Raw genomic sequence first — 27,388 nt, forward strand, 5'->3', positions numbered from 1 at the left:
CTGCTACGCCGCGCCGGCCGAGCGATGCGCTCTGCAGAGCAGCTGAGCGAGCCTGTGCCGGGCCGCGGAGCGAGCGGTGAGCGAAGGGAGCGGGACCGGGAATGGGATGGGGATGGGGATGGGAACGGGAACGGGAATGGGAACGGCGTCTCCGGCCTGCGAGGGGGTCGACCATATGCTGAACGGGCCCCGTTTGTCCTTATCCCTCCGTCTCAGCCCGTGCGCGGCGCCTCGGTGTGGGGGGGTAATGGGGTCCCCTCAGCCCTGCGGGGTCGGGGGTCCCGACCTCCCCCAAATCCTGAGGTTTCGGGCTGGAATAGGGGTACTGAGCTGCCTTCCCTCAGATATGCTCTGAAAGTGCTGAGCTCCCTCTCCCAGCCTTGAGATGTTGGGCCAGACTGGGGGTGCTGAACCTCCCCAAAGATTCCACCTCTTTCCCCCTCCTCCTTGCCCCAAAACATCCCCAATATCACCACATTTGTCCTGATGTGTCAAACAATGCCAATATTTAACTCTCATAAAGGTGAACTGGCAGTTTTACCTAAAAGCCTGCTTGTTCGTGTTTGCTGTTTCTTGCTGAAAGGGGATTTGAAGTTTTCCAGGTAGCCCTTGGATTTTTACAGCTTTCCATAAAAAATCCAAATCCAGGACAAAAAAAAAATCGTCGAATTAATAACTCTTCCCATACTGTAGAGGTTTTTCCACGGCTCCAGTATTTCTGTGCCAGGTACTTCTGAGCAGGATTGGATATTAAATTTCAAAGAGACACTGGAGGAAGGATCTGTTAAGGTTTCCCAAGAGTCAAACCACACCAGGTCAGAGGGATCCCCCAAACCCAGAAATAATTGGAGACAGGAGCACTTGGCAGAGGAATGTGCCCTGCACACACAGATTTTCCTGTGGCACCTGTTTATTCCTGCTTTGGGTGACAATGGACTAATTGAACCTGTGGTTATTCCTATGTGCTCCTGAAGTTCCCTAGTGAGCAGCTCACTGGGAATCTCTCATTTTCCATATTTTTCAAAAAAATGCTGAGAGTTCTATCCCATTATTACATTTTGGCCTGTTCTAAAGGGCGGAAAAAATGACAGGAAACCAAAGTAGCCATAACATTTTAGGGGGGAAAAAAAGCATTATGAGATTTCTCACAAAAACATGAGTCCCATGTTGGGATGGGAAATAAGAAATCTTAAAAAATTGCAGGGGCTAATGGATAGAAAAGGCTTCCTTTGCCTTTAGGGCTTTCGTGGCAAAAGGGGCTGGCATACGTTGTTTGAGGCTTTTTTTTTCCCCCCTGTGATTTTAACACACTGATTCTTTAGGCTCTGTGATTTTTGGGAGGAATTTCCATTTTAAATTGGGCTTAAGATGTCTTAGATCCACCCTCTTTCATTCAGTAAAGATTAACATGTCATGTAATGCACTTTATCCAACATAAAACTGGGCAGAAGCTCAGCATTCCCTTGTCAGAACTCTTGAATTCAGGTTTTTCTAGGAAAAACCTTGGAAGTACAGAAGCTTTTCCCCTGGTCAGTGGTGGTTTGGGGTTGGTCTTCCACTTCTCTTATGCCTGTGATTTAAAACAAACACGTATCCTAAACTTTCTTTAGAGGACCAAAAAAAATCCAGTTATTTTAAATCCAGTTAAATTGCTGAACTGTGTTTATTCTAAGCTTTATTTTTTTCCTTTTCTTTTTGGAATTTTAGGATTCCCCAGCATGTCTTCACTAACAGAGAAGGACAGACCAGTTGTTCAGCTCTTGCTCAACACTGGCACTTGCCCACGATGCATTTTGAGGTTCTGCTGTGTGGGATCACAGACCCTTTACAGACATCCAGACAAGGTTTGGCCTTTGTATTCCTGGTTAGAATGTGGGAGCACATGGATGCAGTGTCCTTTCCACTACCCTGGAGGAACCAGCTATGCTCCAAGCAGTTTTGCCTCATTCTTCCTTCAGCAGAATTGGTAGTGGGATGCACCTGAAGAATTGCAGGGCACAGGTTAAGGATAAAGCTTCCTTTTTCACTCAGTCAAACACAGTGTCATCACACATCCTTTTTAGCTGACCTTAGTGCTGAAATTCAGTGTTGTTTTAATTTTTCCTGGCTGTGCATAGTCTTTCTTGCCTTCTTTCTTATGCTTGGAACTCCTCGACTCGGTTTTGGCTCTTTGCTTTTTCTCTGTGTTGGTTCTTTGAGACCTGTCTCAAACATCTCCATTTGCTTGCTCTAATCCCTTCTCTTCATGCTGGTGTCTGTCTTGAACTTTGTTCAAGTTAAGACTCCCCAGAATTCATTTCTAACATTTTTCTTCCCTATCCTTGTCCATTTTCTGTCAGTTATTTGAGGAGTGTTCACTCTTTGTGCCATTTTTTTATTCTTTTGCATCTCTACCTGACTTTCCTGTGAGTTGCAACAACGCAGGAACTGCTGACTTTCTTACTGAAGACATTTTAATAAATCCTTCTTTCTGAACTGTGTCTTTATCTCTTATCCTTCCAGAAATTCAGAGACAAGCAGGTTCTTCTCCCTCCTCACCAGCACATCCTCTTAAGTTTTGAGTTTTTAGGTTCTTACTCTGTGTATTTAATTTCACCCCCAACCTGTATCTGCTCTTATTTTCCTTTTATGCCATACTAACCAGCTCTCTTCCTGGGCTAATGGAGTTAGAGAAATTAAATTCTAATCTAATCTAAATGACAAGAAGGCACTAAATGTCTATTTTCATGGAATAGCAATGAGGCAAAAATAAATGTGTTTCTGCAAGACAGGTCTGGAAAATGTTTTCGCTCTTGGATGGTAAATGAGTCTGTTGAGCAACAGTTTCTCTGGAAATTTCTGTTTTTAGAAAAATGCAGCTTGGAGCTTTTTAATTGTGTCTTCAAGATGTCCTTGGGAATAAATTCCAAGTTGTTAATTACATAAACTAAGGCTCAGCTGGGATGCTTAGTACTGCTTTATGGAATTGTGTTTGTTCAAGAGCTAAAAACAACAGAATGATTCCCGTGTTTGTGTTAGGATTTGATGAAGGATTTACAAGACTTCCTGAAAAAGAATCAAGAAAAAGAAGGCCCAGTTTGTTTGGAGGTGGTTGACCCACCTTGTAAGAGGATCAGACTTGGAGACACCGAAGAAGGTCCCGAGGATCTGAAGCACAACGGAGCCCTCCCGCAGATCCCTTCGGAGAACGACGGGAATGCTGCAGTGGAGAGCTCTGCTGGGAAGGTTTGCAACGTGTGTTTGGGAATCCTTCAGGAGTTCTGCGAGGCTGACTTTGTTAAAAGGGTAAATCCCCCCTCTTAGTCTTTTGGGGTCCTTTTTCTGGAGCTTGTCTATGTCGGGGCCCACAGTGTAGAGCTGATGGTTAAAACCCCTTGCAATTTTGGGGTGGGGTTTTTTTTTTTTTGAAAGGTATATTTTCTCTTTCTTTTGAAAGAAAAAAAAAAAACCAAAAGACAAACCAAAACATTTACCTGTTTTGAGTATTTGAAGTGTAGGTGGCACCATCCCACTCCATCCTGCTCCTGGGCAGTGTTTGCACACCTGTAACATCTGTGTTGGCACCAGATTTTGCCCAGGCTTTGTCATAGTGTAACCTCTTTAAAAAAAACAGCAGTGCAGGTGCAATGGAATGACTGCAGGGAGCACACTTCCCTAAGAAAAGGATTAACTCATTCATGGTTACATGAATTTAGGAGATAAACCTGAGGTCCAGAGGAAAACCTCAGTGTGAATAGTGACCTCTCTTCACTTTTTTTATGTGACAGGAAAACGAGGAGTCATCAGCTGCTGTTCTCTTAACTCCATGTTTTTAATTCAGCATGAACCTGTCTTTATGAAGGAATAATATTTAGAGAGCCACAGAGGAAGAAGATGTTTTGGTGATACAGCAGACTGTGGGTATAATAGAGGAAATGAGAGTTAGGAGAAACATCACCTCTGAGCACTCAGACTGCTCATGTGACAAACTGAAATATCAGCTGGAAAATTCCCACCTGCATTTGAGATGTTTAACAGGGTTTTAATAGGAAAGAGTTTGGTTTAATAGCATGAATGTATCTAAAAATGGGACTAAACAGAAAGCAGAGTATATGGTTTCTGTTGTTGCAGTGCATTGTGTTTCTTTTTTGTTGCCATGGGCAGAATATGTATCTTTGTACAGAAACACTTGTTTCTGAGATACTCTCTTCAGTAGCAAGGGAAGATCTGGCAGAACTTGTTAAGGCACTGCAAAACCTAATTATTTTATATGTAAAGATACTGATTTCACCTTGAAAGCTCAGAATTCCTCTCTAACATTCCCCAGAATCACTGACATTTTGGATGACTTCTCCATGTGTGTTGGCATCTTTGCCATCAGTTCTCACTGGCCCACTTTAAAATATTAGATGTGTCTTTGGAATCCTACTTCAAACAGAACTTTTCACAAGGAATTAATGCTGTGGATACCTGTTTGTTCCTGTCTTGTCCCAGGATCTTAGACATTTTTATTGTCCTAGAATTAATTTATCACTGCCATGAAGGAAGATGCTCAGAGTTGGCTATTCTTGTCTTTGGTCACTGTGGTGTAGATTTTTTGGACACAGATTTCAATATACAATTGGTCTTGGCTTTAAAATAGTGAATTTGGTTATTTCATAGCCATAAGGGTACAGTTTATTAGTAACTTTTTTCTTAACAGAACAAAGAAGCTTATGTTTCACTGAGTGATTAGTGATTACTCTGTTTTGGATGTTCAGCATCTCTCTGAATGTGTGTTAACATGAATTAACAATAATTGAATAAAGAATATCAACTCAGTGCCATTGCTATGGTTTAATATTAAACTCCTTCTCTTCCAGGTGTGCCAAAAAGTTAATTCTGCTGACTACCAGTTCACTAGTTTTGTATTTTCTGTGTCACTACCCCCCCAGCTCTCTGTTAGGGAGGTAAGTAACTTAAATAACTTCAACACATATTAAACAAAGTAACTGTGGAATGTACAAGCTGGAGGTGGTTTGATTTTTAATTGTTACTGCTTAAAAAAAAAAACCAAAACCACATGCTGGAAGTGAAATCTGCTCTCCCCTTCCTTGTGGGTGAGTATTATTTTAATTAACAAAGGGTCTGAGTCACTTTGGTTTCCAGTTAGCCCAGGAGTTATTTTACAGCTGAAATCCTGAAAGGAGTTTGTTTAAACCCTCAGTGTATTGTTCCCTTTGGATGCCAGCCCTGTGGATCTTCCAGAGGTGGAACTGCACAGCTGGTGCCTTTCCAGAAATAAATGGTAATTGGTAGTGCAGAATACAACCAGAGGAATTTCAGGATGAACTTTTAAGTGTTCAGCATTTTAAATGATGGGAAAATAAACATTTTAATACTCACCCAGCTTGGGCATTGTTGGAAGTCTAGATCTGTAAATCTGAAGCTGTGAAACTACTGATTTTTATGGCAATTTTAATCAAACTCAAATTGCTTACATTTCATTCATTTAATTACAGTGGATAGTAATAATATGAAAGTGTATACCCTGGTAATTTTTTTTAATTGAGGGATAATATTAAGCATAATATAACTTGATCAATAAAGCCCCAATTTTTGCATAGTTGTCAGTTGTTTTACAATGTTCCCCTGCTTTCTGACATGAAAAAGTGCAAAAATAGTGTTCTAAAAGGCAACGTGTAAATTTTTATGATAGATGCTGTGGCAAGATGTGATAGAAACTTCAGTGGCAGAAAGAAATGTAGATTGTCTTGGATTTATATATAAACTTGTGGTGAGATCTCTTCTGATCCCACACAGTTTGATTGTTAAATAATTACTACACTTTTAGTGGTGATTTGTGCTGTGAGTTCTGGCATTTTGGGCGAATGCCAGCGTGATAGCAATCATATATTCTGCTCCTAAGTCTTCTTGAACATAAGATTCTCTACTTCTCATCTTAAATTGAGCATAATTGGTGTGTTTGCTTCATCTGCCACCGCCTCTGGTAAAATAAGACCAGAGCAAATCGCTTTGTGCTTTCTGGCTGGATGAACTGCCCTTATTGCCATTTGATCTTGTGCTCGTCCAGTATGTCCAAAAAAGCACTTTCAGGCAAGGTGAGTGTGTGAATGCACGTGTGTGTGCCTGGGGTGCTCTGGCTTGCTCCAGCTTTCTGCCTGGGGGAAGCTGAGATGTCCAAAAGGCACCTGGTGTTTGCCGGGGAGCCTCGGTAGAGGGTGGTGTTGCACTGCAGTTCAGGTGAGGGACGTTCTCACACTGTCCTTGTGCTCAAGCAAACCAACAGTCCTACGGTGCCTGGGACAGCCAAGGGAATCAAAGTTGTGCCGTGGGGCCAGAAATGAAGAGATGGAGTGAAATGAGTGAGTAGGAAGCTCCCAAACCACATCTGTTCTCTTTGGAAGCAGTTTGGGTTCGGCCGGGAGAAGGTTTGCATTAGGAAGCTCCTGCTGTCCATTCCATTCCATCCCTTCAATCTTGCCAAGTGCTAAATCAGCTTTTTGTGTGCTCCAACTGCAGGGGTGGAAGTGGGTGATGGTGGAGGAAGAACTTTAAAAATCATGGGGGTTTGTTTACCACCTGTTTATCACTTAAAAAAAAAAAGTGGTAAAAAACTAATTGGTAAAAACAGTCCCTGTTTTACAGTTACAGAAAAGCAGCAATATGATATGTCCAAATGTCTGAAAATATCAAAATCTAGTATCAAAATATCTCTAAATACTCCCTGTTGAAAAGAAGTTGTATGTTAAATCCTGCTTTTAATTCTTGGAACTGCTCTGTGCAAGAACATGTGGAATCTTTCCTAAAAGGACACCCAAAGGCAACCTTCCTCCCACTGCCCTTTGTGACACAGAGATTTTCTCCAACGTATTTTTAACCAAAAAAAAATCAGAAACTGCCTTTTAATGTTACCTCCAGCTCATTTAATGATGAGAGTTGTCATCCTGCCAAGGATAAAAATGTACTGGAGGAGCTGAAAAAGAGCGGGACATAAAATTTCCATTTGCACAGTGTTTGTATCTGGGATGCACAGGAGCCTCTTTCCACAAGCAGGATATTTGCTTGGAATAAATCACAAATACAGGAGTCCCAAGTTTATGTCAGACAGCTCCATTAGAATATGAAGTGAGTGGTGCCCTTCAGAAGGGTGACTGAGCTGTGTGTGTTGCCTCAGTCCTGATCCATCATCCCGGTGCTCGCTCCAAGGACACGGATGCAAATAACATCTGCAGCCATCGCTCCCTGTAGGACTGGCTGTACCTCATCCTGGAATTCCCCATCTCCGAGCTCTTTTCTAATCGAGTGGAACAATGCTGGGGCTGGGATTGCAACTGTTGCCACCGTGATCCCTCAGCCAGCAGCACAATAATATCCTGCAGCTCGGAATCAACACAGTGCCCGAGCTCCTGGATTTCAGGGATGGGTTTGCTGCTCGGCATTGCCCTGCAGGCTTGAGCTCTGTAATGAGCATTTGGCATTTTCAAACCACTCCACAAACATGAAGTAATTAGGAAGTGGAGGGATCTGATCCCCTGCTTCTCGTGCAGCTGGGACAAAGTAGAGAGAGGGGTTTTGGAATTTGGGATCTTTTGGCCCCTGTGCTCTCAGTACCCTCATCTGTTGTGTCCTCTTAATTGAAGGGGAAAAACTAATTTCTTTAATTCTCTTTCAACTCGGAAGTCAAGAGAGAGGAGGTGAAATTTTAGCAGAGCTGCTCCCAGGCAGAAGTTTTGTCTGTGTTATAGTTGTACCCCTGGAAAAAAAATGAAAAGGAGTGGGATGAGCCCCCTTACTGAGCACCAAACCTGCTCTAAAGGAAGGTGTGGCCGAGCTTTTGAAGCTGCCGATTTCTAGGCCCCGCTCTGCGGTTGTCAAATTCTCTGGCTCAGAGTTACGTTCAAGGAATGTCAAGTGGAAGCTATTTTTGTTTATGGTTTTATCTGGGTTATTATGCAAACAAGATGACAGTATGCTCGGGGTGAATCAGCCTTACTCACCCCGTCTGCAGCTGTGGGATAGTGAATCACTGGATTGGAGCAAACACAGTTCCATCAGCACAACTGCATTTGTGGGTTTGTGTATCGTGGATCTAACAGAGTTCATGTCCTCTCTCTGCCAGCCCTTTTTTTTTAGGGTCCCTTTACCCTTTTAGATGTACCAAAGGAAGGATAAGAGACTTTTGGGTTTTTTTTTTTTGCTTGAGTTCCTCTATCAGCATGTAAAAGAGATCTATGCTGTGGTTCCTTCTGTTGTTGCTTCATCGTAGGAAGTTTTGAGGGGATTTTTTTCTCTTTTTATTAATTGCTTCTTATTCATTATTAGCGAACTCGAGTGTTTGTACTAAAAGCTCCCTCTGATTTCTGGAATTATTCCTTCAGTCCCATATTCAGCCTGTCTCCTAAGCTAAGTGGTGTGCTTTAAATAAGGGAGCAACTCTCAGACTTTGTAATTACTGTAAGACCAATTATGCCTTTTATTTTGTGTTTTTTATAATGGATGATAACTGAATTTGGGGGTTTATTAATTTCTATGTTAACCAGTTTTCATGTACAATTCATTTAGACAATTGCTTTTGCATTTTCTCTGTATGGTAAATAACTAATTACTTAAGCTAATTATGGTAAAAAACTAATTACTTAAGTCTTTTTCTAGAAATGAATTTTTATATTCAGATTTAGATATAAATACATTTAGATTTCTATCTATATATAGATATATATCTATATAAATATTTAATTATGTATTATTATATTTTATTGTATATATTTTCTTATGTCTCTATAGTGTATGATTTATTAATTATATAGATGTAAAATTCTATCTATATATTAATACAGATATAAATAGATACAAATGTTTTCTAGATATAATGTTTTTCTACATATAAAGCAAGTTCCAAAGTGAAGCCTGATCTTTGTTTTTTTTAAAGCCAGGTAGGATTTGAGGTGAAGAGCAAAGTGATGTCTTACAGATAAAACAAACACCAGTTCCATCTTTCCACTTCTGAAGCAAAAGCTACATTAAATTCTTAATACTTCCCTTTTGTCCCGAGTTTTTAAAACAGTTTTCCTCCTCAAACTGTTGGGAGTTTTGAGCCTTAATTTCACTTGCTTTTATTTCTTTTCTCTCTTCTCCCTGGGCGTGGCTGTGACTCCAGAAAGCTGCTTGGCTGGGGGTGAAGCAGGAGATGAGGTGAGTGGTGGCTTTTGGAGCTCCCATCCCACTTCTTCCAGATCTAGGAAAAAGAGAGCCACTCCTACTGTTTTCCAGTGCAGTAGAAATTAAAAACTCCTTAATGCAGAAAATGCTAACCTAGAAATTAATGTTGTAGTTTCGAGGTCAGGACAGTTGCTTTCACATCAAGGTGCTTCTGCTCACCCTTGTGGAATATTAGACTCACTTCCTACGTCCTTGGCCAAGATTTTAATTTACTTTGTACCTTCAAAATTAATCATAAGGAAATTCAGAATTGGGAGGTGCTGTCATTTTATTCATTTTTTAAAATTATTAATTCATTTTTCATCGTCCTTCCTTTTGCTGTCTGTCAAGAACTCTTTCTATAGACACCATTTCTCTGTACAAATAACGAGCTGTCAAGAAGTTGATTTTATAGTCCTGAAGTGAATTTTATAGTCCCAATTTACCTGGTGCTTACAAAGAATAAGATGGCAGCTGTTTTTAATGTGGTTTTTATATTTTTATGCGGTTTGACCTTAATTGGTGTTTCTGATCTCTTTTGCTCTGTAAGTTCCCAAACAAGTGGTTTGAAACACATCTCTCTTTCTCATCTCTGGATGAGAAAGACTTTTGCAACTACCAGGAAGCTCTGGCATCAGTTTCCTCCTTTTCCACAGGAAAAAAAAAAAAAAAGAATGTTTTACTTGGCACTAGTTATTTAAGTTCCTCTTGAAATGTTCTATGTCATGTATCTACCTTTGACAGATCCCTGTGCAAGTTATTATTTCTTTGTGATTCAGGAATCTGGGCCTTTCCTTGGAAAAGGATGACATTGTTCAGCTGAAGGAAGCTTATAAGTGGATTATCCACCCCCAGCTGGCAGAAGAGTTGGGTGTTCCTGCTGATGGAAAGGTTTTGTATAAATAAGAAAACACTTTTTTCTCTGTTTTGGTTTTTTCATGTATGTGTGTATATATATATATATTTAAACACTTACACATACGAGGAAAATGAAAATATATCCCTTTTCCTTATTAACAGAAAATAAAGTTGCATTGCTCTTATAATCACTGTAGGGAGAAGAAGGGGGGAAAGTTCTTTTAATCAGAGATCTCCAAGTCCATCCTAAGGGAATACCTGCAATACCCCTAAGCAGGCAGTAGAAATATTTTTCCAAACTGTTTTCAGCTTGCAGATTCTGACTTATATTCTTAAAATATTTCTGAAATGCATTGGCTGAGCATGACACTGAGATCTGCCAGACAAATTCAGAAGCACCAGCATCCTGAATGTTAAAATTTCTGCAGACTGTGGCTAAAATCCCTGCTGGGGACAAGGCAGTCTGCAGGTTTTCCTTGTCACCAGCCAAAGGGCTGACCCCAGGACTGGACTCTCAGTATTCTTAGTCTTTATGTTGATTTGTCTGCTTGCATAATAATTACAGATTGTCTTTTCCCAGGAGTGCTAATTGAAAGCATCCCTTTTGTCTTAGTGAATCAGAAATCACTCTGAAGATGATCCAAGAAAAAATAAACTTCTTACCTACCAAGTTGGCAAAAGCTCTCCAACACTTGAGCCCTGAGCCACTGCAGACATCCCTGTGCCATAAAAGTTGCTTTTCCAGTGCTCTTTATCTACAAGGCACTTGAATATTAGCCAATCTTTTCAATAGCCCTCTTGAGGTGTTCTGGTGTCTGAATAACAGAAGTAATGAGTGTTGTTTGCCCAAGGCCAAGGAGGGAATTGGGGGTAGAATTGAGATTACACTGGAGTTCCTGGGCTAGCTGTCAATCCGTGAGGACACAGCTGCCTTTCCTTGCCCCAAGGCCATCCAGTCATTGCAAAGGAAGCCCCTGACAAAATTTTACCGTGGTGACCTCAGGGTTTTTATCTTTATTCCACACTCTCCCAGAAGGCTGCTGGAGTTTAGTGACCGTAATAGGCTTGGAGCACAGGCTGCCCCTGACTCAGCCCCCCGGTGTGGGGTGTGTGGGTCACTCCTGGCTCTGAAGTGCTCTCAGACAATCTTTGGTGACTTCAGAAATGCAAATGCTGCTGTGGCAAACGTTTGAAAGTCTTTAGATGGAGAATAAATGGGTCATTATCTCTTTTGTCTCTCTCTCTTTACTGTTTTCCTTTTTTTTTTTTTTTTGCTTGAGAATATCCTCCCTGTTTGTTAAAAAAACCCCCACTATTACCGCCTTCTAGTTCTTTATTTTCTTTTTTTTTTTTAATTTAGAGTTTGTTTGAAGTCAGCGTGGTCTTTGCTCACCCAGAGACAGACGAGGAGTGCCGTTTCCTGTAAGTTTGATATAAATAACAAAAGATCTTTATCTAAATATTGTGCAACGCTGTTGGTTTGGATTTGTTGCAGATGCAGGTGTTTACAAACTAGGACCGGGCCTGCATCTAAACTTCCTCGTGCCCACAGAAAGTTGCAGAGCTTGAAGTTACATCATCTCTGGTTAATTCAGTGTTCTAATGCCAATAAACGAAGTCATCCAGGATTTTGATTGGAACTGGAAGGAGAACGTTGGGATAAGTTGTCCAGTTTCAGCCCTTTTCAAAGTCATTCCCTGGATCATTTAAAAAAATAAACTCAAACCATATGAGGGAATCTTTTGAGGTCATGCTTAGGTTTTCCTGCTCTTGTAGGAGACACAGATGGGAGGGAAGGCTTGGAAATGTGTTAATCCAATTTAGCTGGTTGATTAAAACAAACAGAAGTTTTGGCCTGGCCCTGTAGGGCATCTGCTGTACACAAAGAAGCAAAATATTTCTGTGAATTTAGCTGCCACTTCATCTGATTTCTCAAAATCTGTGGTATATTGTGGATAATTAGGTTCACTCTTCCTGTTTGCTGATGCTTCCTGGAAAACCTCAGTTTCACTCAGTTAACTTGCACCTGCTGCAGTTAAAATCTGAGCACAGAAAGAGGTTTGGCAGAGATGTCTCTGTTGAGCAGCGAATTAATTTCTTGAGCCCCGAGATTCCTTTTGCAGCCTTTATATATTTACCTGATTTTGGGGAGGGGGGTGAGGGAATGCTTGCTTGGAAATGGACCAGGCATTAGGAACAACGATTACCAGTGTTTGCTGAACATCTTTGCTTTCCAGCTTCTTCAACACTGGGCAAAAGAGGGAGAAAATTGTAGTCCCAAACCACAGTTCTAGATAACGGTACCTGCAATCCTGTAAAAACAAGTGTTTCTGGATCCTGCACCCTTTTGTTCTTATTTATTTAGTTTTACTCCATCAGTTCTTGTTCTCTGAAGTGCTCTTCCTTCCTCTGAAACCTCTCCACTCCTATTTCCAGCCCATCCTTCCATCCTTTTTGTGGCATTTCAGAAGGATGGATGTGGAGCACTTTAAGGTGCCAGTGTTAGCGCTGTAGAGGTGAGCGCTGTAAGGAAGCTCCATTCCACATTCCAATTACTCAGGTTTCTTCCCTGTGACCTGACAATATCCCTCTATTTGCCTTCTCTTTTTAGGATACTTAAACAGCAATTAAGGTTTGAGACACTTTCCTGAAGTAACAGCACATTAATTTAATTACAGAGTCATTTCTGAGGTGTCAAGGCATCCCGCAAATGTGAGAGGCTGGCTCTGGGCATGTTCTGAGGCAGTGCTTTGGTTTTGATGTAAATATGGGAAATTTGGCAATTGTCACAGTAGTAGTGACACTCTTGGGTTTTATGGAAGCAAAGCAGGACTTTGTCTCAACCTGGAGAACACTTTTGGATGGGATTTCCAACTATGGCGCCTGCAGTTCCTCATGTCTCAAGCTGTTCCCACACAGCTGTGTGAAGAGTAGGTGAGCTGAAATGACCCTTGGTTGCTCAAGGAACATTGAACTGGATCTTGCTGGTTCACATTTGGAGATTTATGTTTAAGGGTAAGGCCATCCTGAAATTTTGGAAGAGGGCATTTGTGTTGCACACCGGCCTGGGAAGCAAGAGCTGCTTCCTCAGAGTCCAAAAGAGTTACAGAGGTTTTGAGAAGCACCAGCAAGAAATGATAAATTGGGTTGTAGGTTAGAAAACATCTCTGGCTTCATACATAGAAATCCAGAAATCCTCCTGCCTGCATACATAGAAATCCATTAATAGGAACAGCAACTTCCTCTGCAGTACCAAGAAAAGTGTTTCCCTGACCTGGCTTTCGCTTTCGTGAAACAACCAAGAGTTTCCTTTTGAAGAGGCAAAACACCAATGGTGTTGAACACCTGGGGTTACTTTTTTGGTGGTACATTGAATTTTCCCATCCAGAAGGGGTGGTTTGAGTCTGGAGTTTGTAGTGGGCATTGTGGAAGAGCAGCAAGCACAGATTTCAAGATCGCAGCAAATCTTGCACAGAACGAAAATATTAATCGTGCCCTTCATCGAGAAAGATTGGAAAGGACTGAAAGCTAAACTTGTTGTGTGCTTTTCCACGTGTTTGTGTTGGTCAGGGCAGAAGAGACTTGCACCCTTTTGTCCAGGGATTCTGTCTGGATCAAGCAATGCACATCTTGCACTGTTTGTGGTTTAGGATTAAGTGAATTTTAAACTCTTGGAAGCGAGACCTTGGATATTGGTACAAAGCCCATTTCCATGCTGTGTCTGTGAGTCTGTCTGTTTATTTCTTTTTCTTAAGAGTAGCAGCTAATTTTTATTTCTGCATTTAGAGCCACAACCTGTCCAGACTGTTTCAAACCAGCAAAGAACAAACAGGTAAGATCTCACCTTTTCTTTATTTCTTTTTTGACATCCAGAATTTCACAGCAGTGGCTACAACAAAGAACTTACCTGGGTATTCAGTCAGTGCTTAACATCTGGTTTCCCTTCATCAGAAATCTCTCTAGTTTTCAGCTGTCTGAAAAATAAAGTTGGCTCCTTTATTCACTTCACGTTTCTCACCTTAAGAAAACTGAGAGCTTGGTGCTTTTCTTCAGGTTGTGCATCCTCCAGGCCATAATTTTAGGAATGGTCTCTGTAAATACCTCCCTTAAGATCTAGGAATTTGATTGTTATTGTTAAAAGTGGCATAAAAGATGATCCTCTAGCTCTCTGTGGGTGAAGCAGTTCAGATGAGGCACATTGTGAAGATGAGACTCTGCAGCCAAAAGGGAAATCAGTGATCACGCTGCAGTTCCCATGTCCTCTGATGTGACTGAAAGCCATGAAATGGGCAGGATGGTTTTATCCTTGTGCCTCTGGAGGAGGGGAGGGAAGAAAAGGGACCTTGCCACTTGTTGCAGGCCCTGAGCACACACACAATCATTGATGGAAAAGAGGACATGAGGGGTAAAAAAACAGCTGGAGAGAAGCCGATGTAAGTAGGACAGTTGATGTGATCAGAGGGAGAACAAGTGACTTCTATCAGAAGCCATTGCAAGGCCTTTTATTCTTCCTGGAGAAGAGTCTACCAACGTTTGGCAGAGGCAGGAACTGAGCCAGGAATTCTGCTGGCTCTACTCCACCTGAGCAATAAATGCAAGTCTTTTTTTTTAGAAGGGTTGTATTGTTATAACTCACTGCTTGCTGCATTGCTTCCCTTGAAAAAGGGGCAGATCCCACATGAGGAGCCAAACCAGCAGGGCCTGGCTGTTAAAACCACACAGGCAGCAAAATGTGGGGGAATCTAAAGCAAAAATGAAGAGCCATCAGAGGTTTGTCCTCACAAAGAAGCTGTGCTTGAAGCTTCAAGGGCTGTGTTAGTCAGAGAAGTGAGGTAAGAACTGGGTTCTGAGGGAAAATTTCTGTGCCATCTGCTCTAGATAGTTATTTAAACCTGCTGCCACTTTAAGGGTTTTCCAGTTCATCTGTTCTATGAGGAAGAGAAGTGCTATTGGCTCTGATTTATGCTTAGAAGGACAAAGAGCAGCTTTCCTGAAGGCACCCAGGCTGCTCTGCGTTAGAGCAGAGACTTGAATTGTCCCAAACAATGCCCCAGTATTTTCAACTTCTTTCCCCAAATCCCCAGTCCAGTTTGCAGAAAAGACACCATTAAACTGGAAATCCAGCAGCCAGGGGACTGGGAGGAGAGGCTCAGGAACCTGGACTTCTTCATGTGGAAGGTTCTTCTCTTGGCAAGGAGAAAGCTTTTGGGAGGACCCAAATCAACTTTTGAACTTCAGCCCCAGATGCCTCCTCAACAGGCTTATTTGCAGAACTAGCTGCCTGCTGTCACTGAGATAAAAGCTGGGGCTTAACTCTTGAAAAAGAAGGTGATTTAGGTTTCTGGTCATGGATTTAGGATTCTGGTTTTAAACCAGTTTGCAAATTTGGATCTGGGCTCCCAAATGAAAAAGCTCAACACTGTGTATATTTTAGTGCTTTTTTTTCTCCCTTAGGCATATCCTTTCTCTGTTTTTCTTAGTTCTTGACTCATTTTTTTATTTCACTGTGCAGTCTGTTTTCACCAGAATGGCAGTTATAAAAGCCCTAGAGAAGATAAAAGAAGAGGATTTTCTCAAGTAAGTCTATACTGAAACTAGTTCTTAGTATTGTGCTTCTGTATAGAATTAGGATGAGGAGGAAAATATTCTGTGGGTAAGTAGTGGTAGGGTGTCTATAAAAGAACTTTTGGTTGTTTATATTCTGATGGTTTACTGGTTAAAATGTGTTTTCTGTTCTTCTTTTAATTAAGGATTATTTTGAACCTTAGAGTTTGTAAGATAAGCAAGACTTCTGCCCATATTTCCAAAATGTCAGGAGTTGAGTTTTAATTAAACACCAAGAGCTGTAATATGGTGAAAATCACACACAGTGAGAAGCCATCATGTTTTGGTATTACTAGTAATTTTTTTTGTAATTTTTTTTTTAATACAGGCATTTTCCATGTCCCCCAAGTTCACCAAAGAACCTGTGTGATGCTCTGGAAATTCAGTGCAATAACGGTGCAGTTTTTGTGGCTGGTAAGGTGATGAATTTATTTGCTGCTGTGTCATCTTGAACAGAACTTTCTAACACTGCCATGAGAACCAGAGATTCTTCTGTTTGTAAATTCCTGTAATTAAGTGTAAGAGGCAAGGAAACAAATCCAGCTCTATCCAAGAGTGGGTGGGTTTGAAAGGGGAAGGAAATGACAGATCCCCTCTTTATCACCTGCCTGCAGGAGCATCTGCCCTTCTCCCAGGCCTGTGTATAAACAACTTATTTAAACACATGCAAGCAGATTAAAAAAACCCCAACCTGTAATTTAAATCCAACACACTGTGTTTAAAAGGATGATAAAAATCCTGGCTACAGGAAAATGGAAAACGAAAAGAAATGCACAAGTGAGTGGCAGGTTGGTTAATGTTCTACACATACCCCTTTTTTTTTTTTTAATTACTGATTAGACAGATTTTGGGAATTCAAGATACCCAGTTCCTTTTAGCCTTTTCCAAACACACTGTTTTATTTTAGGTTGCTTTGTTGAATGGTTTTATCAGAATCCATCTGTATGAAGAACAAGAGGGTTTGCTTTCTGCATGTCATTTAATATTGGTCTTGTGATTTACAGTTTATATCTTGCTACAACAACAACAACAACAACAAAAAATCCAGGCAGGATTTTTTTTAATTTTCAAAGAAATAAATCCAAAATGGGATTTATTGAGCACAGAGCAGTTATTTTGCTATTATTAAATGAGACAGGATCTTAATTAGCAAGCACAGTTTCAGAGTTAGCGTTGCCCTCTTGACCTTCCCTTTGGTGTTCAGTGATCACTTCCCACCTCAACTTGGGTTTGTTTTTTTTTTGAGGATTCAGGAGCTGTCAAACCGAGAAACACCTTCTGTGTTTTTTTGTTTTTTTTTTAAACCTCCTCTTGTTCAGATCAAGAGTTAAAATTCTTATCTTGTTCTCCTTTTTCCATTTTATGGAAGGAGAATTTAGCAGTGAGAAGCTGCCTGTGAAGGGTGAGTCACCTCCTTTCCTTGCCCCAGTGAAAGAGTTACTCAGTTTCCCCATTTGTTTGCGTGGCTTTTTCTGCCAGAAGGAAACATCGTTCAAGATAGGAAAATATGATACAACCCCCCCAAAAAAACTCGAGGTGTCAGAGGCACAGTGTAAAGCACAGAGCTGCTCTGAGCTCCTTTGCAAGGTTTCACACGAACGAGGCCCTCGCTTTTGGGAATATTTTTCACTTCTTACCAAACCTGTCCATAAAAAAGGCTCCTGTTGGCCATCCAAGGCTTGTTCTTTGGTTGTAGCAGCCCTTGTGCCACGGAGGTGCCATGAGATCAGTCCAAGGATGCCAATCTCATTATCTTTCTGATGTTCCTCCTAATTTGTCATGGAGATTTTCTGCTCCTCACGTGGTTTTCCTTGGGAGCCAAAGCATTTTAGTTTGGATTTGTCTCCTTAAGCCTTCAGAAAGTGGCAGGACTTGGCTTGGAACCTGAACTACTCCATACAGGAGGGTTATCCCTGAAGGTGGGACTGCAGCAACAGGCTCTCCAAGCCCACCTTTAAGTGGCTGTCCTGGATACTGGAATTCTCCTGGATGAGGCCACAAGCATTCCGCAGTGCTGCTGGAATTCTCTTCCACAAAACGAGTTTGAGCCTGGAAAGTCATTTCCACAAAGCTCCAATGAAGGTTAAATGGGTTAAAAACTTTTGTCCCTTGATTTAGAGGGATTACAGCTAACTCAGCTCTTTTTTTACAGGAAGGTACAACAAATATTCCAGGAATTTACCTCAGACCCCCTGGATTATTGATGGGGAGAGGAAGCTGGAATCTTCAGTGGAAGAACTAATTTCAGAGCACCTCATGGCCGAATTCAAAGCAGACAGTAAGTATTTAGGAGATCTCTTACCAGACATATTTTTCATCACTGCTAGAAGATTTTTTAGAAGAGTTTTCTTAGTACCCACCCACTTAATCCAAGAGTGTGAGGGGAAAAAAGCTATTATTTCTTTATCCCTCTCCTATCCTTCCAAGTCAAAGCTTGTAAACTTTTTTTTAGCTGTGATCTGTGAGTAATTAGATCCTTTTATCCTGCTAAAGTAGCTCCTCAGTTCATCTGCTGATGCAAATACGTTGGTTTCATGTATAGCAGGGTTTTTGCCCCACCAACCTTCTGATGGGCTGGTGATTCATAAAATGACTTGTATCAAGGAGGTTTTTTGCCACCAGCATTTTGTAACATCTACCTGGCTTTCAAGCCCTTCGTGTCTCTTACCTTGATTCATTTCTTTTCTTCAGTGCACATAATGCTTATCCAGGGATTATCCAGATGAAATAATCACTGCCCGTTGCTTGTGGAATTAAAAACAACAGAAAGCCCAAGGAAAAATTGCATTAAATATCAGTTTGGAGAACACCCTCCTGCTTCCCTCTCCTCTCCTCCCAGTGGATGTGTTACTCTGGTTGGAGTATCTCATTCAGGCCAAGGAACTGGGGAGTGCTCATCAAAAAACTTGTGAATAAACAGTAATATCCCAGATTTGTCCCTGAAGTGTCTGTAAAGGCAACTCTTGGAAGCAGCTTTTGCAAACAAGTTTAGAAAGACATTATTTCACCTTTTAAGCTGCAGAGGATATTAAAAATGTAAAATAAAAATCTCGCCTGCCTTGTTTAAATCTGTTACAGGCTTTAATTTTTCTTCCTCTGGAAGAGAAGATGTGGATGTGAGGACACTAGGAAATGGTAAGGCTTGGAAAATCCCTTGTGAAACACAGAAACTAAGTGGTTGTGAGAGCTGTTTTAATGGATCTTGCTGAATGCTAAGGCAGGCTTTGAAATTTTATCTCAGAAACATTTTAGTGATATTTATATATTTATTCCCAAAGACCAAACGCCGTCTCAGTGGCCTTGGCTGCGTGGAAAGGCAGAGCTGGTTGGGAGTGTTTGATTTTATTCACTCCCTGCTTTGAAGCCATTTCTGTCAGACTCATTCCTGTCTTGTTTGCTGTTGGATCCTTCTAATTCCCTCACTGTCCCTGTGGAGTAGGGGGAGCCTTATTTTCTTTTTCAACTTGGGTCCTTTGGAAAGGTCAGCTGCTTTCCAATATGCTGGAGCTGCTGCAGCCAAAGGAGGAGGGCAAGAAAAAGTAAAAATGAGCAATTCCATGTTTCAGTTGCTGTCTGATTGCTGTGGCTCCTGGCATTGCTTGTGCTGGGGATTGTCCCTGGCCCCGAGCAGAGAGAGAACAACTCTGGCAACAGATGTTGAGCTGAGGGAGCAGGGATTTAACATCCTCTTGCACCTGGGCATTGCTGTAGGTGACAGAAAATAAGCTAATTAACTTTTTTCTTATTTTATTTTTTAATTAGCACAGACTTGTACCAGAAGTCTTCTGGGAAGTCATAATTTGCACTCGCTGCCGAAACTGGGCTTTAGTAGCCAAAAAAAAAAAAAGTCCCTCCTTTCTTCTTCCATCTGATGCCACATCCCTAAACCCACAAGTCCTGTCCCTGTTTGTCTTAACAGCAGCCAGGCTTCACACCTCCCAGCCCTCCTGTGTAAATTCCCGTGTTCATTTAGAACACTCATGTTTTTGTGTTTTATGGCTGTGCCTGATGCCAGGAAGGCCCTTTGCGATCGAGCTGGTGAATCCTCGCAGGATCCACTTCACCGCTGAGGAAATGAAGAGGCTGCAGCAGGTAAATCATTTGCACCTCACAGAGCCCGTGGAGCACGTGCTGCCTCTCCAACCCAGCAGCTCTAACTGGTTCCTTTTGAAAATATCACAGGCAATTAATAACTCTTCAGACAAAATCCAGGTTCGAGACCTGCAGCTCGTCACCAGGTCAGTATTTCCCGGCGCTGCCGAGGGGTTTCAGGGCGACACTTTGGGACTTGTACAAGTGGTCTTGTTCACAGCCTGGGATAATTAGGCTTGTGTTAAGTGAGTCATTAGTCTCTCTTGTGCAGAGAGGCAATTGGTCGTATGAAGGAAGGTGAGGAGGAGAAGACAAAGACCTACAGTGCCTTAATATGGACGGACAAAGCAATCCAGAGGGAAGACATCGCGCTCCTGGATGATATAAAGGTATCAGGAGCTCTTGTTGCTGATTTAAATAGTACCTGTTCTGGTGCCCCAGGGAAGAGTTAAATACTCTTAAATACTGTAATATCTCTTCCTCTGTGTTTGGTTTTTTTTTATCAGGGTTTGTCTTGTTGTGGGGACTTCCATACCACCTTTTTTTTCCTTCACCACAGTCATCCAAGCAGGACAGCTGCCCAACTGTTGGCCAGGCCAACAAACACTTGTGTAATGTTCACCTTCCAGGACACCAAATAATCAAAATTAGTGGATGGCAGAGGAGGAAACCTGGCACCTGCACCCCTTCCTTTACCTTACACATTGTTTTGTGTAAGCAGAAGTGGCAGAGCTTTTGTTCTGCTCTACAGCTGCTCTCCCGCGGCCACAACAATTCCAAGTTGGAGGTGCCTGTGGCAAAGAGTGGTAAGAGGCCTTAGGAAGGCTCAGCACACTCTGGAATAAGAACTTTCTCCAGATGTTGGGCTGATGGAGAAGTGGGTTCAGTTTTTGTTGTGCTGCACCATTTCCTACAGCTCTTCCCTGTGAACTCCAAGCAAGTGCTCACAGCTCAGGGAGACAACTGTTGGCTTTTCCTGGAGCTTCCCTCAATCCTGAAAAGTTGCCTTTCAAAGTGCTGCATCTCCTTTGGGAAGGGAGTGGGGAATGAACTTCTGAAAAGACTGTTCTGAGATCTAATCTCATTTCAGGGGCTTTTTTCCCTCACTTTTATTTCTAGGGGGTTGGCTGTAGTTTAGACAAAGCATTTTGTGGGTGGGATTTTTTTTTTTTCCTGATTTGCCCTGAGGCTCTCGGCGAGCTGCTAAATCCTGGAGTCATTCCAGCAAAGGGCTATGGAGATTTCAAGGTTATTCCTCTGTATTTGTGATTCCATTAGTTTGTGTTCGCGCGAGGCCTCGGAGCTGGCTGTCCTTTCTCCTTCGATAAACTTGGAAAACATGAGTCCTGTCTCAAGCTTACTCAAAAAGATGGGATTGGTTCACAACACTTGTGACTCTCCCACAGTCTGTTCAGTGTGTTACATTGCACTCTCTCTCGTGGCAGGAATTAAAGCTGGACCAGAAGACCCCTCTCCGTGTTCTGCACCGGCGGCCTCTGGCCGTGCGCTGCCGGATCATCCACACCATGAGCTCCGAGTACATCGACGAGCACCATTTCCGCCTGCACCTCAAGACCCAGGCAGGGACGTATCCTTGGCTGCCCTGGCACCAAACAGCTCCTGACTGGAGTCACTTGGCTGCCCTGGCACCAAACAGCTCCTGACTGGAGTCACTGGGATCACGGGAAGTTTCCTGCTCGGATCCCTGCTCTCCAGCAGTCGTGTGTTGCTGCAGGATCTTTGCTTTCATATGGCACAATTCCACACCGAGGTTTTCATTCCGAAATGGCTCCTGTGTGTGTGGAGTTCTGTGCTGACCACTCACAGAATTACAGAGTATTCTTAGTTGGAAGGGACACCCACAAGGACTATTGAGTCCAATGCCCTGATAGTTTAAATGCATGTGGCAGCCATAGGAATGTCCTGGTTAAAAATACACTTTCTTAATTTAACTGATAACTTCTCACCTTAGAAAATCAGCTTTTCTGCAATATTGAATGCACTTCAATGCAGACTGTGGGTTGCTGCTACTTAAAAGTTAAGAGTTTTGTCATAAAGTCACCCCTCACTTTGGAATAAATCAGAAAATAAAGGTCAGTGGTGCAGTTTTTGGCACTAGAGTCAGAAGCCAGGAATTAGGAGTTCTTTTAAAGCTTAACAAGATGTTAACTAAAAACTGGCTTAAGAGTAAAAAAACCACCTTTTTTCCCCCCCTTTTGCTTTCTTTGCTGTAAAATCCACCTCTCCTTAGCCAGTGTTTCCAGCTACATTAAAGAATTTGTGCATGGAGACTTTGGAAGAACAAAGCCCAATATTGGGTCCCTCCTGAACAGAACTGCTGACATTCTGGAGCTGGATGTGGAAGTAAGTTGTTTGCTATTTATCCTTCCTGGAAATTACTAAGGGGGTGGAATTTTTGAGGTGCTTTCCATGGAATTGCTCCAAGTGGATCAACATTCCTTAGCACAGTTAATAGAAAAATTAATATTAATGCAAGAACAATGATTTGTCCCACACTGCCACACGTGCCGGGCTTCCTCTTCCAAATTTGTGTCAGGGAGGGGTGGGAGGACACATCATGAATTTATAACACTAGTTATCAGCTTATCCTTGCTTAGATTTGGGGACAGGTGATGGTTTTCTACTCAAGCACCACCCAGTACCTGAATATTTCTGTGCCATCCGTCCACACGTGGTTTGTTTTCACACGGTGATGGCCCAGCTGCAGGATGGGGAGAAGCTGGAGACAGTTCACATTCCTAACAAACAGTTCTGGGCACTTTGGAAACACAGCCCAACATCCAGGGATGCTGCAAAAGGAGTTGTGACTCTTTTGATATGTGTAAAATATCAGCTCTGGTGATTTTGCCTTTTTTTCCCTCCCCTTTCCTAGTCTGTTGACGTCGACTGGCCTCCAACCCTGGATAACTGACTTCCCAAGGGATGAGGAAGCAGCAGCTCATGACCAAACACTGTGCAGTGTTTCAGCCTGGGTGCAAAGGGTTTCCATGGAACACTTGGATCATGTTGATCTGCCAAAGGATACCCTGACTTTGAATCTACTTTGAACACTCTGGACCAGGTAGCGTTGGTTCAGTCTCTGGCCTTACTTTAATTTCTTCCGTGCATAAAAAGGTTTTGGGAAGCCAGTGCATTCCTGATAAATTATAGTTAAAGATAACCCTCCCTCAAGTCAGATTTCTTTTGAAACTCTTTTTATATTGGATGCTACAGCTCTCCTTATCTGGATGCAGGTAGCACCGGGTTACCTGAAATCCCAACTCTTTCTGAGCACTGTTCCTGCAGGAAATCCCAAAAGCCAGGGAGACTGAAGCCAGCAGGCTAGTGCTGGAGCAAGTCTCCCTGCTGGCTGCTTTTTGGTCAGGGTTAGAGATGGGCAAATTTATCTCACAAAGGGCAAAAACATTTTTCAGAGGAAACCTTTGCACTTAAAACCAAGTTTTTCTAATTTAAAAACATGGGCGACACTTCCTAGAAACAACAGCTGGGGCCTCGTGAGCCCTCCAGCCTGGCCACAGTCCTCTCCAGGAGCAGGAATTCCCCAGTGAGTCACCATATATAAAAAGATTGGGAACTCCTGGCAGTGGTGCATGATGGGGATCTAAAGAAAAACAGGAATACCAAAGAACCTCAAAGTGCAGGCAGACACAAAACCTACCTGAGGATGTTGGAATCCAGAGACAGGGATTAAAAAGCTTTGATTCAGCAGCATAATACAATTTTTCTGACACCCTCACCTTGGATGGATGCCTGGAAGACTTGAACTTGCCTGGGATAGGGAAGATCTGAGGTTTGTAATTTGCTTATTTTAAATGTTTCCTACTAAGCACCACCTACATCTTCAGGAAGAGTCACTTTTATACCTGCATCATGTTAATCCATTGGGGAAGATGCTTCCCTGAAGTACAGAAGAGAGTTAAACTATCAGCAAGAAATTAAGGTTTGGAATTTAAGGGCTCTTCATTAATTAACATTTTGGAAATAAAGAGCATAATATTTGCCAAGACCAACCACTGTTTGGGGACAGGGAGGATGGCTGGGATGTCTTCCCTTTAATTCAGTGGTGCCAGGACCTCAGACCAGAACAGCTGCATGAGAGCTTGAGCTGGAGGCTCTAAAACTATTCATAAATACATTTTTAAGGAGTTCCTAAAAAATTCATCTTGAAAAATTCCACACTGCCTGTGCTGTGCTTTCCTAGCCCTCTGCAACACAAGTAATTCAGAAGCTCCTGGTTTTCTAACACAAAAATAATAGGAGCATGATTCAGGCAGCAATATTATTTTTGGTTTTAATCTTACAGCCAATATAAGCAACAGATTCCAGGAGTAGTTCTCAGATAATAACCTGTAGCCAGACAGGAAGTGTCATGAATGATGGAAAACTAAAGAAACTGAATTCAGAAAACAAACAAAAAGAGAATTTCAGTCTCACAACTGTGATTTCTTGAAACTCAGAGTGAGCTGAAATATGATTTATAAATTCCATAAACTACAGGGAACAAAAAATGTAAACAAGGCTGTGCATTTTGGCACAACAGGCATGAGAAGAGCTGTTCCAAGGGGGAATGGAGCCAAAGGGGGAAGGAGAAAGGGCTGCTCCTGCTCTAGGTCAAGGACACACAAGGCACTTCCCTCTGCAGCTCCTGCTGCACTTGGGGGTCACGTCCCAAATCCCAGTGCAGATAAACCAGGCTATAAACATTGCCCTCAGTGTGCTGAGGACACAGAGAGGTCCTCCAAAAATTCCCAATCATGATAAATGTCAGGCCTCCAAATGATGATGCAAATCCCTGCAGCTCTTGGGGCAGTTCCTGGGCAGGGATCATGGGCAAATATGAAACCCTGGGATGCAACCTGGGGGTTTGGACTTTGCTCCAAGGCCAGTTTCCAACAGCAGGTGACAACCCTTTGAACTGTCACGTGAGGAATATTGCAGCAATAATAATATTCATGGTGGACTTTGGCCTTCACCTTATTTTTACCAGTAAAACACCACCTTGTGAGCACTCAAACTGATGCTTTGAGAGCAAGATTTAATCCTGTGTTTCTCCAACTGGCCACCTCCAATCCCCCTTCCATTTGGGTTTTGCCTGGAGAAAGCTGTACCAGCAGCACAAATGTGCCCAAAGCATCTGTCCCCTCCTCCCCTCTGCCTAAAAGCTCAATGGCTCTGCCACAAAACCTTCCATTGCTTGAGGTTTTGTAGTGGCCACCAGTAACTGGGAGCAGAAAATACCCAAAAAAAGCTCCAGAACAAGCAAGTGATAACCTGCCTTGTTCCCTTTTCCCTGCCTTTCCCGTGGTGAGGGATGTCACAAAGCTGAGGAGGTTGCAGAAGCTGAGCACTTGGTATAACCAGTTTTTTTTAATTACCAAACCAACTCGTTTACAAAGGAAAACAGAACTTTGAAAATATTTAATTATACAGTAAAAACAAATTGTACTATAAAGAGCTTTCTATGAAGTGAGTAAAATGTTTACATTTAATATACTTAAAACTGAGAACTTCAAAAAAAAAAAAAAAGAACTGAATAAACAACACATTTCAAACTTTCTGTGTATTTCTTTGGTCTTCCTATTGCTCAAGACTGCAGAGGAGCTGTGAGGGAAAACTGCTTTAAAACAGGGAGAGTCAATTCATGGCTTTGTGCACCCGGAGTTTGGGGAAGCAGTTTCCCAAACTTCACACATCCTCCAGTGTGACTGTCACCTGTGCAATGGGGGGGATGGATTCCAGCAGCAGCACCAGAGTGCTCCCAACACAAGGGAATGCAGGGAGGGAATCCCATAAACCACAGAGGGGTTCTGGAGCTCCTTCCTTGTATCCAACTCTGTCTCAAGTGGCTTTTTTAGATTTAGGGGTGGTTTTTTGATTTTTTTTTTGTTTTGTTTTGGGGTTTTTTTATATCCAAGTGTGCTTTTTTTATTGCTGCTTTCATGGTCTGGTTTTATGTCACCAAATGGTAACAATTCAGACCCTCAAGCCTTATCTGCCCTACAGAGCAGATATATCACCTAAGAAATATTCAGACATTTCTTGCTGTGTTGCTTCTTTAAAAAAATAACAGTATAATAAAGTAGCCAAGGCCCAGAGTGTCTTACCCAGCCAGTGTCATGGAACAGCTCCTGGCTCAGGCTAAGAGGGGAGACTGGGAATCAGGTGGGAGGGAGGAAGTTCTGGTTCCTGATCCAGAGGAGAGAGGAGTGTTTTTAATTGGTACTGACTGAAATGGCTTTAAAGGTCATTAATAAGAGAAGAGGCTGCCCAAGGGCTGCCCCTGGCTTTGCCCTCCTGGGAGGGGGTGGTGCTGGGGGGGGGGCAGGATCTGAGCCTTCCTTTGAGCAGTCACTTGCATAGCAGGAAACTGCTGGGATACCTGAGGAAAAAAAAGCAAGTAGATACTTCGGCTCAAGAGATTCCCGCCGTGCAAAACGCCACACACACATCACAGCTACACTCACACACAACAACTGCAGAGCAATGACAGCTTCATCCCTAAAGCAACAGGGCTTGGCCTGTAAAACAAGTGCACTCTGGATGAAGTGCAGACTTTCTGTTCCTTCTCCTGTGCAGTGATTTCCTTTACAACAGAGCTGGACTATTTAAAAATTCAAACCTTCCGGTCTTTTTAAATACATCTAACAATGACATAGTCATTAAAAAAAAAAATTTCACCAGTCAATTTGCCTTCAAAGCAAATGGAGTGTGGAAAATCAATACATGTACTCATTTTAGAAGAACAGTATTTATAGAAAGGGGGTGTGAAACCTAAACCTTTCAAGTAGGCTGAGTTGAACTTTAATATCTGTAGATGAGACTGAACTAGAGTGCTCATGTGCAGGTTTGTTTTCCTAATTTCTGTCCTATCAAAAATTGAATTCCTATAGCAAAAAAATGGCTGCTTTGAAAGAACTTTAACCCTGTGAAGTATTTGAAATTTTAACCCTTCTGAAGACACCAGCTTTTACAGTCCCCAAAGGCAAGGAAGCTTTAAGTGTTACCATTTCCCTTTACCAACAGCGCCAAAATACACCTAACAAGGTACTTTTAAGGTACAGGACCCCAAACCCTACCCCCACCTCCCCCTTCTTGACGGGCACCACTACGGGCTTAAATAACTTAACTCTTATGGTAACTTAAATAACCTTAAGTTCCATCGTCAAACTTGCACAGCGACACTCTGAGGGAGAAAGCGGGGACTCCAGAAGGGCGAGCGACTCCTCTCCACGCGGCGGCGGCGGCACCTTTGGGAAGCTCCGCCCCTCAGGGGTTGTAGCTTTGTAGGATGTTATCGAAGGGGAAGGACTGGTAGAGCTCGCCGTCGCCGTCGTAGAACTGGGCGTCTGCCAGGCCGCCCTGGTGGGCGGTGGAGAGTCTCGGCTCGCCCAGAACCTCCGGGCCTATGAAGTCGTAAACGGGGTCGGCCAAGCCGGGCTGGGAAGCGAATCCCGCGGCGCCGGCCCCGGGCGGGCCCAGCTGCAGCTGCTGCCGGGGAGCGCCTGAGTTCAGCACCACGCTGAACTTGTCGAAGTTGATGCTGGTGCAGTTCATGTCGTCGGTGTCCATGCTGACGATGCCGGAGGCGGCGCCACCGGGATGAGCCGCGTGCACGGCGCCGCCGCGGGAACGC

At 42.6% G+C, this 27,388-nt stretch overlaps 2 protein-coding genes across 2 annotated transcripts in view; one reads left to right on the plus strand and one right to left on the minus strand.

The window, feature by feature from the left end:
• Nucleotides 1-12: 12 nt before the first annotated feature.
• Nucleotides 13-25,303, plus strand: PUS10 (pseudouridine synthase 10). Its single transcript, XM_008924834.3, has 18 exons — nt 13-76; nt 1,708-1,844; nt 3,019-3,285; nt 4,842-4,928; nt 9,140-9,174; nt 9,960-10,071; nt 11,399-11,460; nt 13,825-13,870; nt 15,551-15,615; nt 15,971-16,056; nt 17,795-17,920; nt 18,721-18,777; nt 19,658-19,734; nt 19,825-19,880; nt 20,006-20,123; nt 21,180-21,322; nt 21,999-22,098; nt 22,628-25,303. The coding sequence occupies exons 1-18, from the start codon at nt 25-27 to the stop codon at nt 22,664-22,666; spliced, it is 1,665 nt and encodes a 554-aa protein (XP_008923082.2). The 5' UTR covers nt 13-24; the 3' UTR covers nt 22,667-25,303.
• REL (REL proto-oncogene, NF-kB subunit) overlaps nt 25,122-27,388 on the minus strand; it is a 40,248-nt gene continuing 37,981 nt past the window's right edge. Inside the window, 1 exon segment of the mRNA XM_018077593.2 lies at nt 25,122-27,386. Coding sequence (XP_017933082.2) covers nt 27,022-27,386 — 365 coding nt within the window. The 3' untranslated portion in view covers nt 25,122-27,021.

The sequence above is a fragment of the Manacus vitellinus genome, unplaced genomic scaffold (assembly GCF_001715985.3).
Source record: "Manacus vitellinus isolate BGI_N305 unplaced genomic scaffold, ASM171598v3 scaffold_38_pilon, whole genome shotgun sequence".
Taxonomy (NCBI): Eukaryota; Metazoa; Chordata; class Aves; order Passeriformes; family Pipridae; genus Manacus; species Manacus vitellinus.

Bases quoted from the DNA above. Each gene is read 5' to 3' on its own strand.
- PUS10 (XM_008924834.3), top strand. From the start codon at position 25: ATGCGCTCTGCAGAGCAGCTGAGCGAGCCTGTGCCGGGCCGCGGAGCG. The intron at 3,286-4,841 runs GTAAATCCCCCC...CTTCTCTTCCAG, and splicing joins AGGCTGACTTTGTTAAAAGG to GTGTGCCAAAAAGTTAATTC. The intron at 21,323-21,998 runs GTATCCTTGGCT...CAGTGTTTCCAG, and splicing joins CTCAAGACCCAGGCAGGGAC to CTACATTAAAGAATTTGTGC.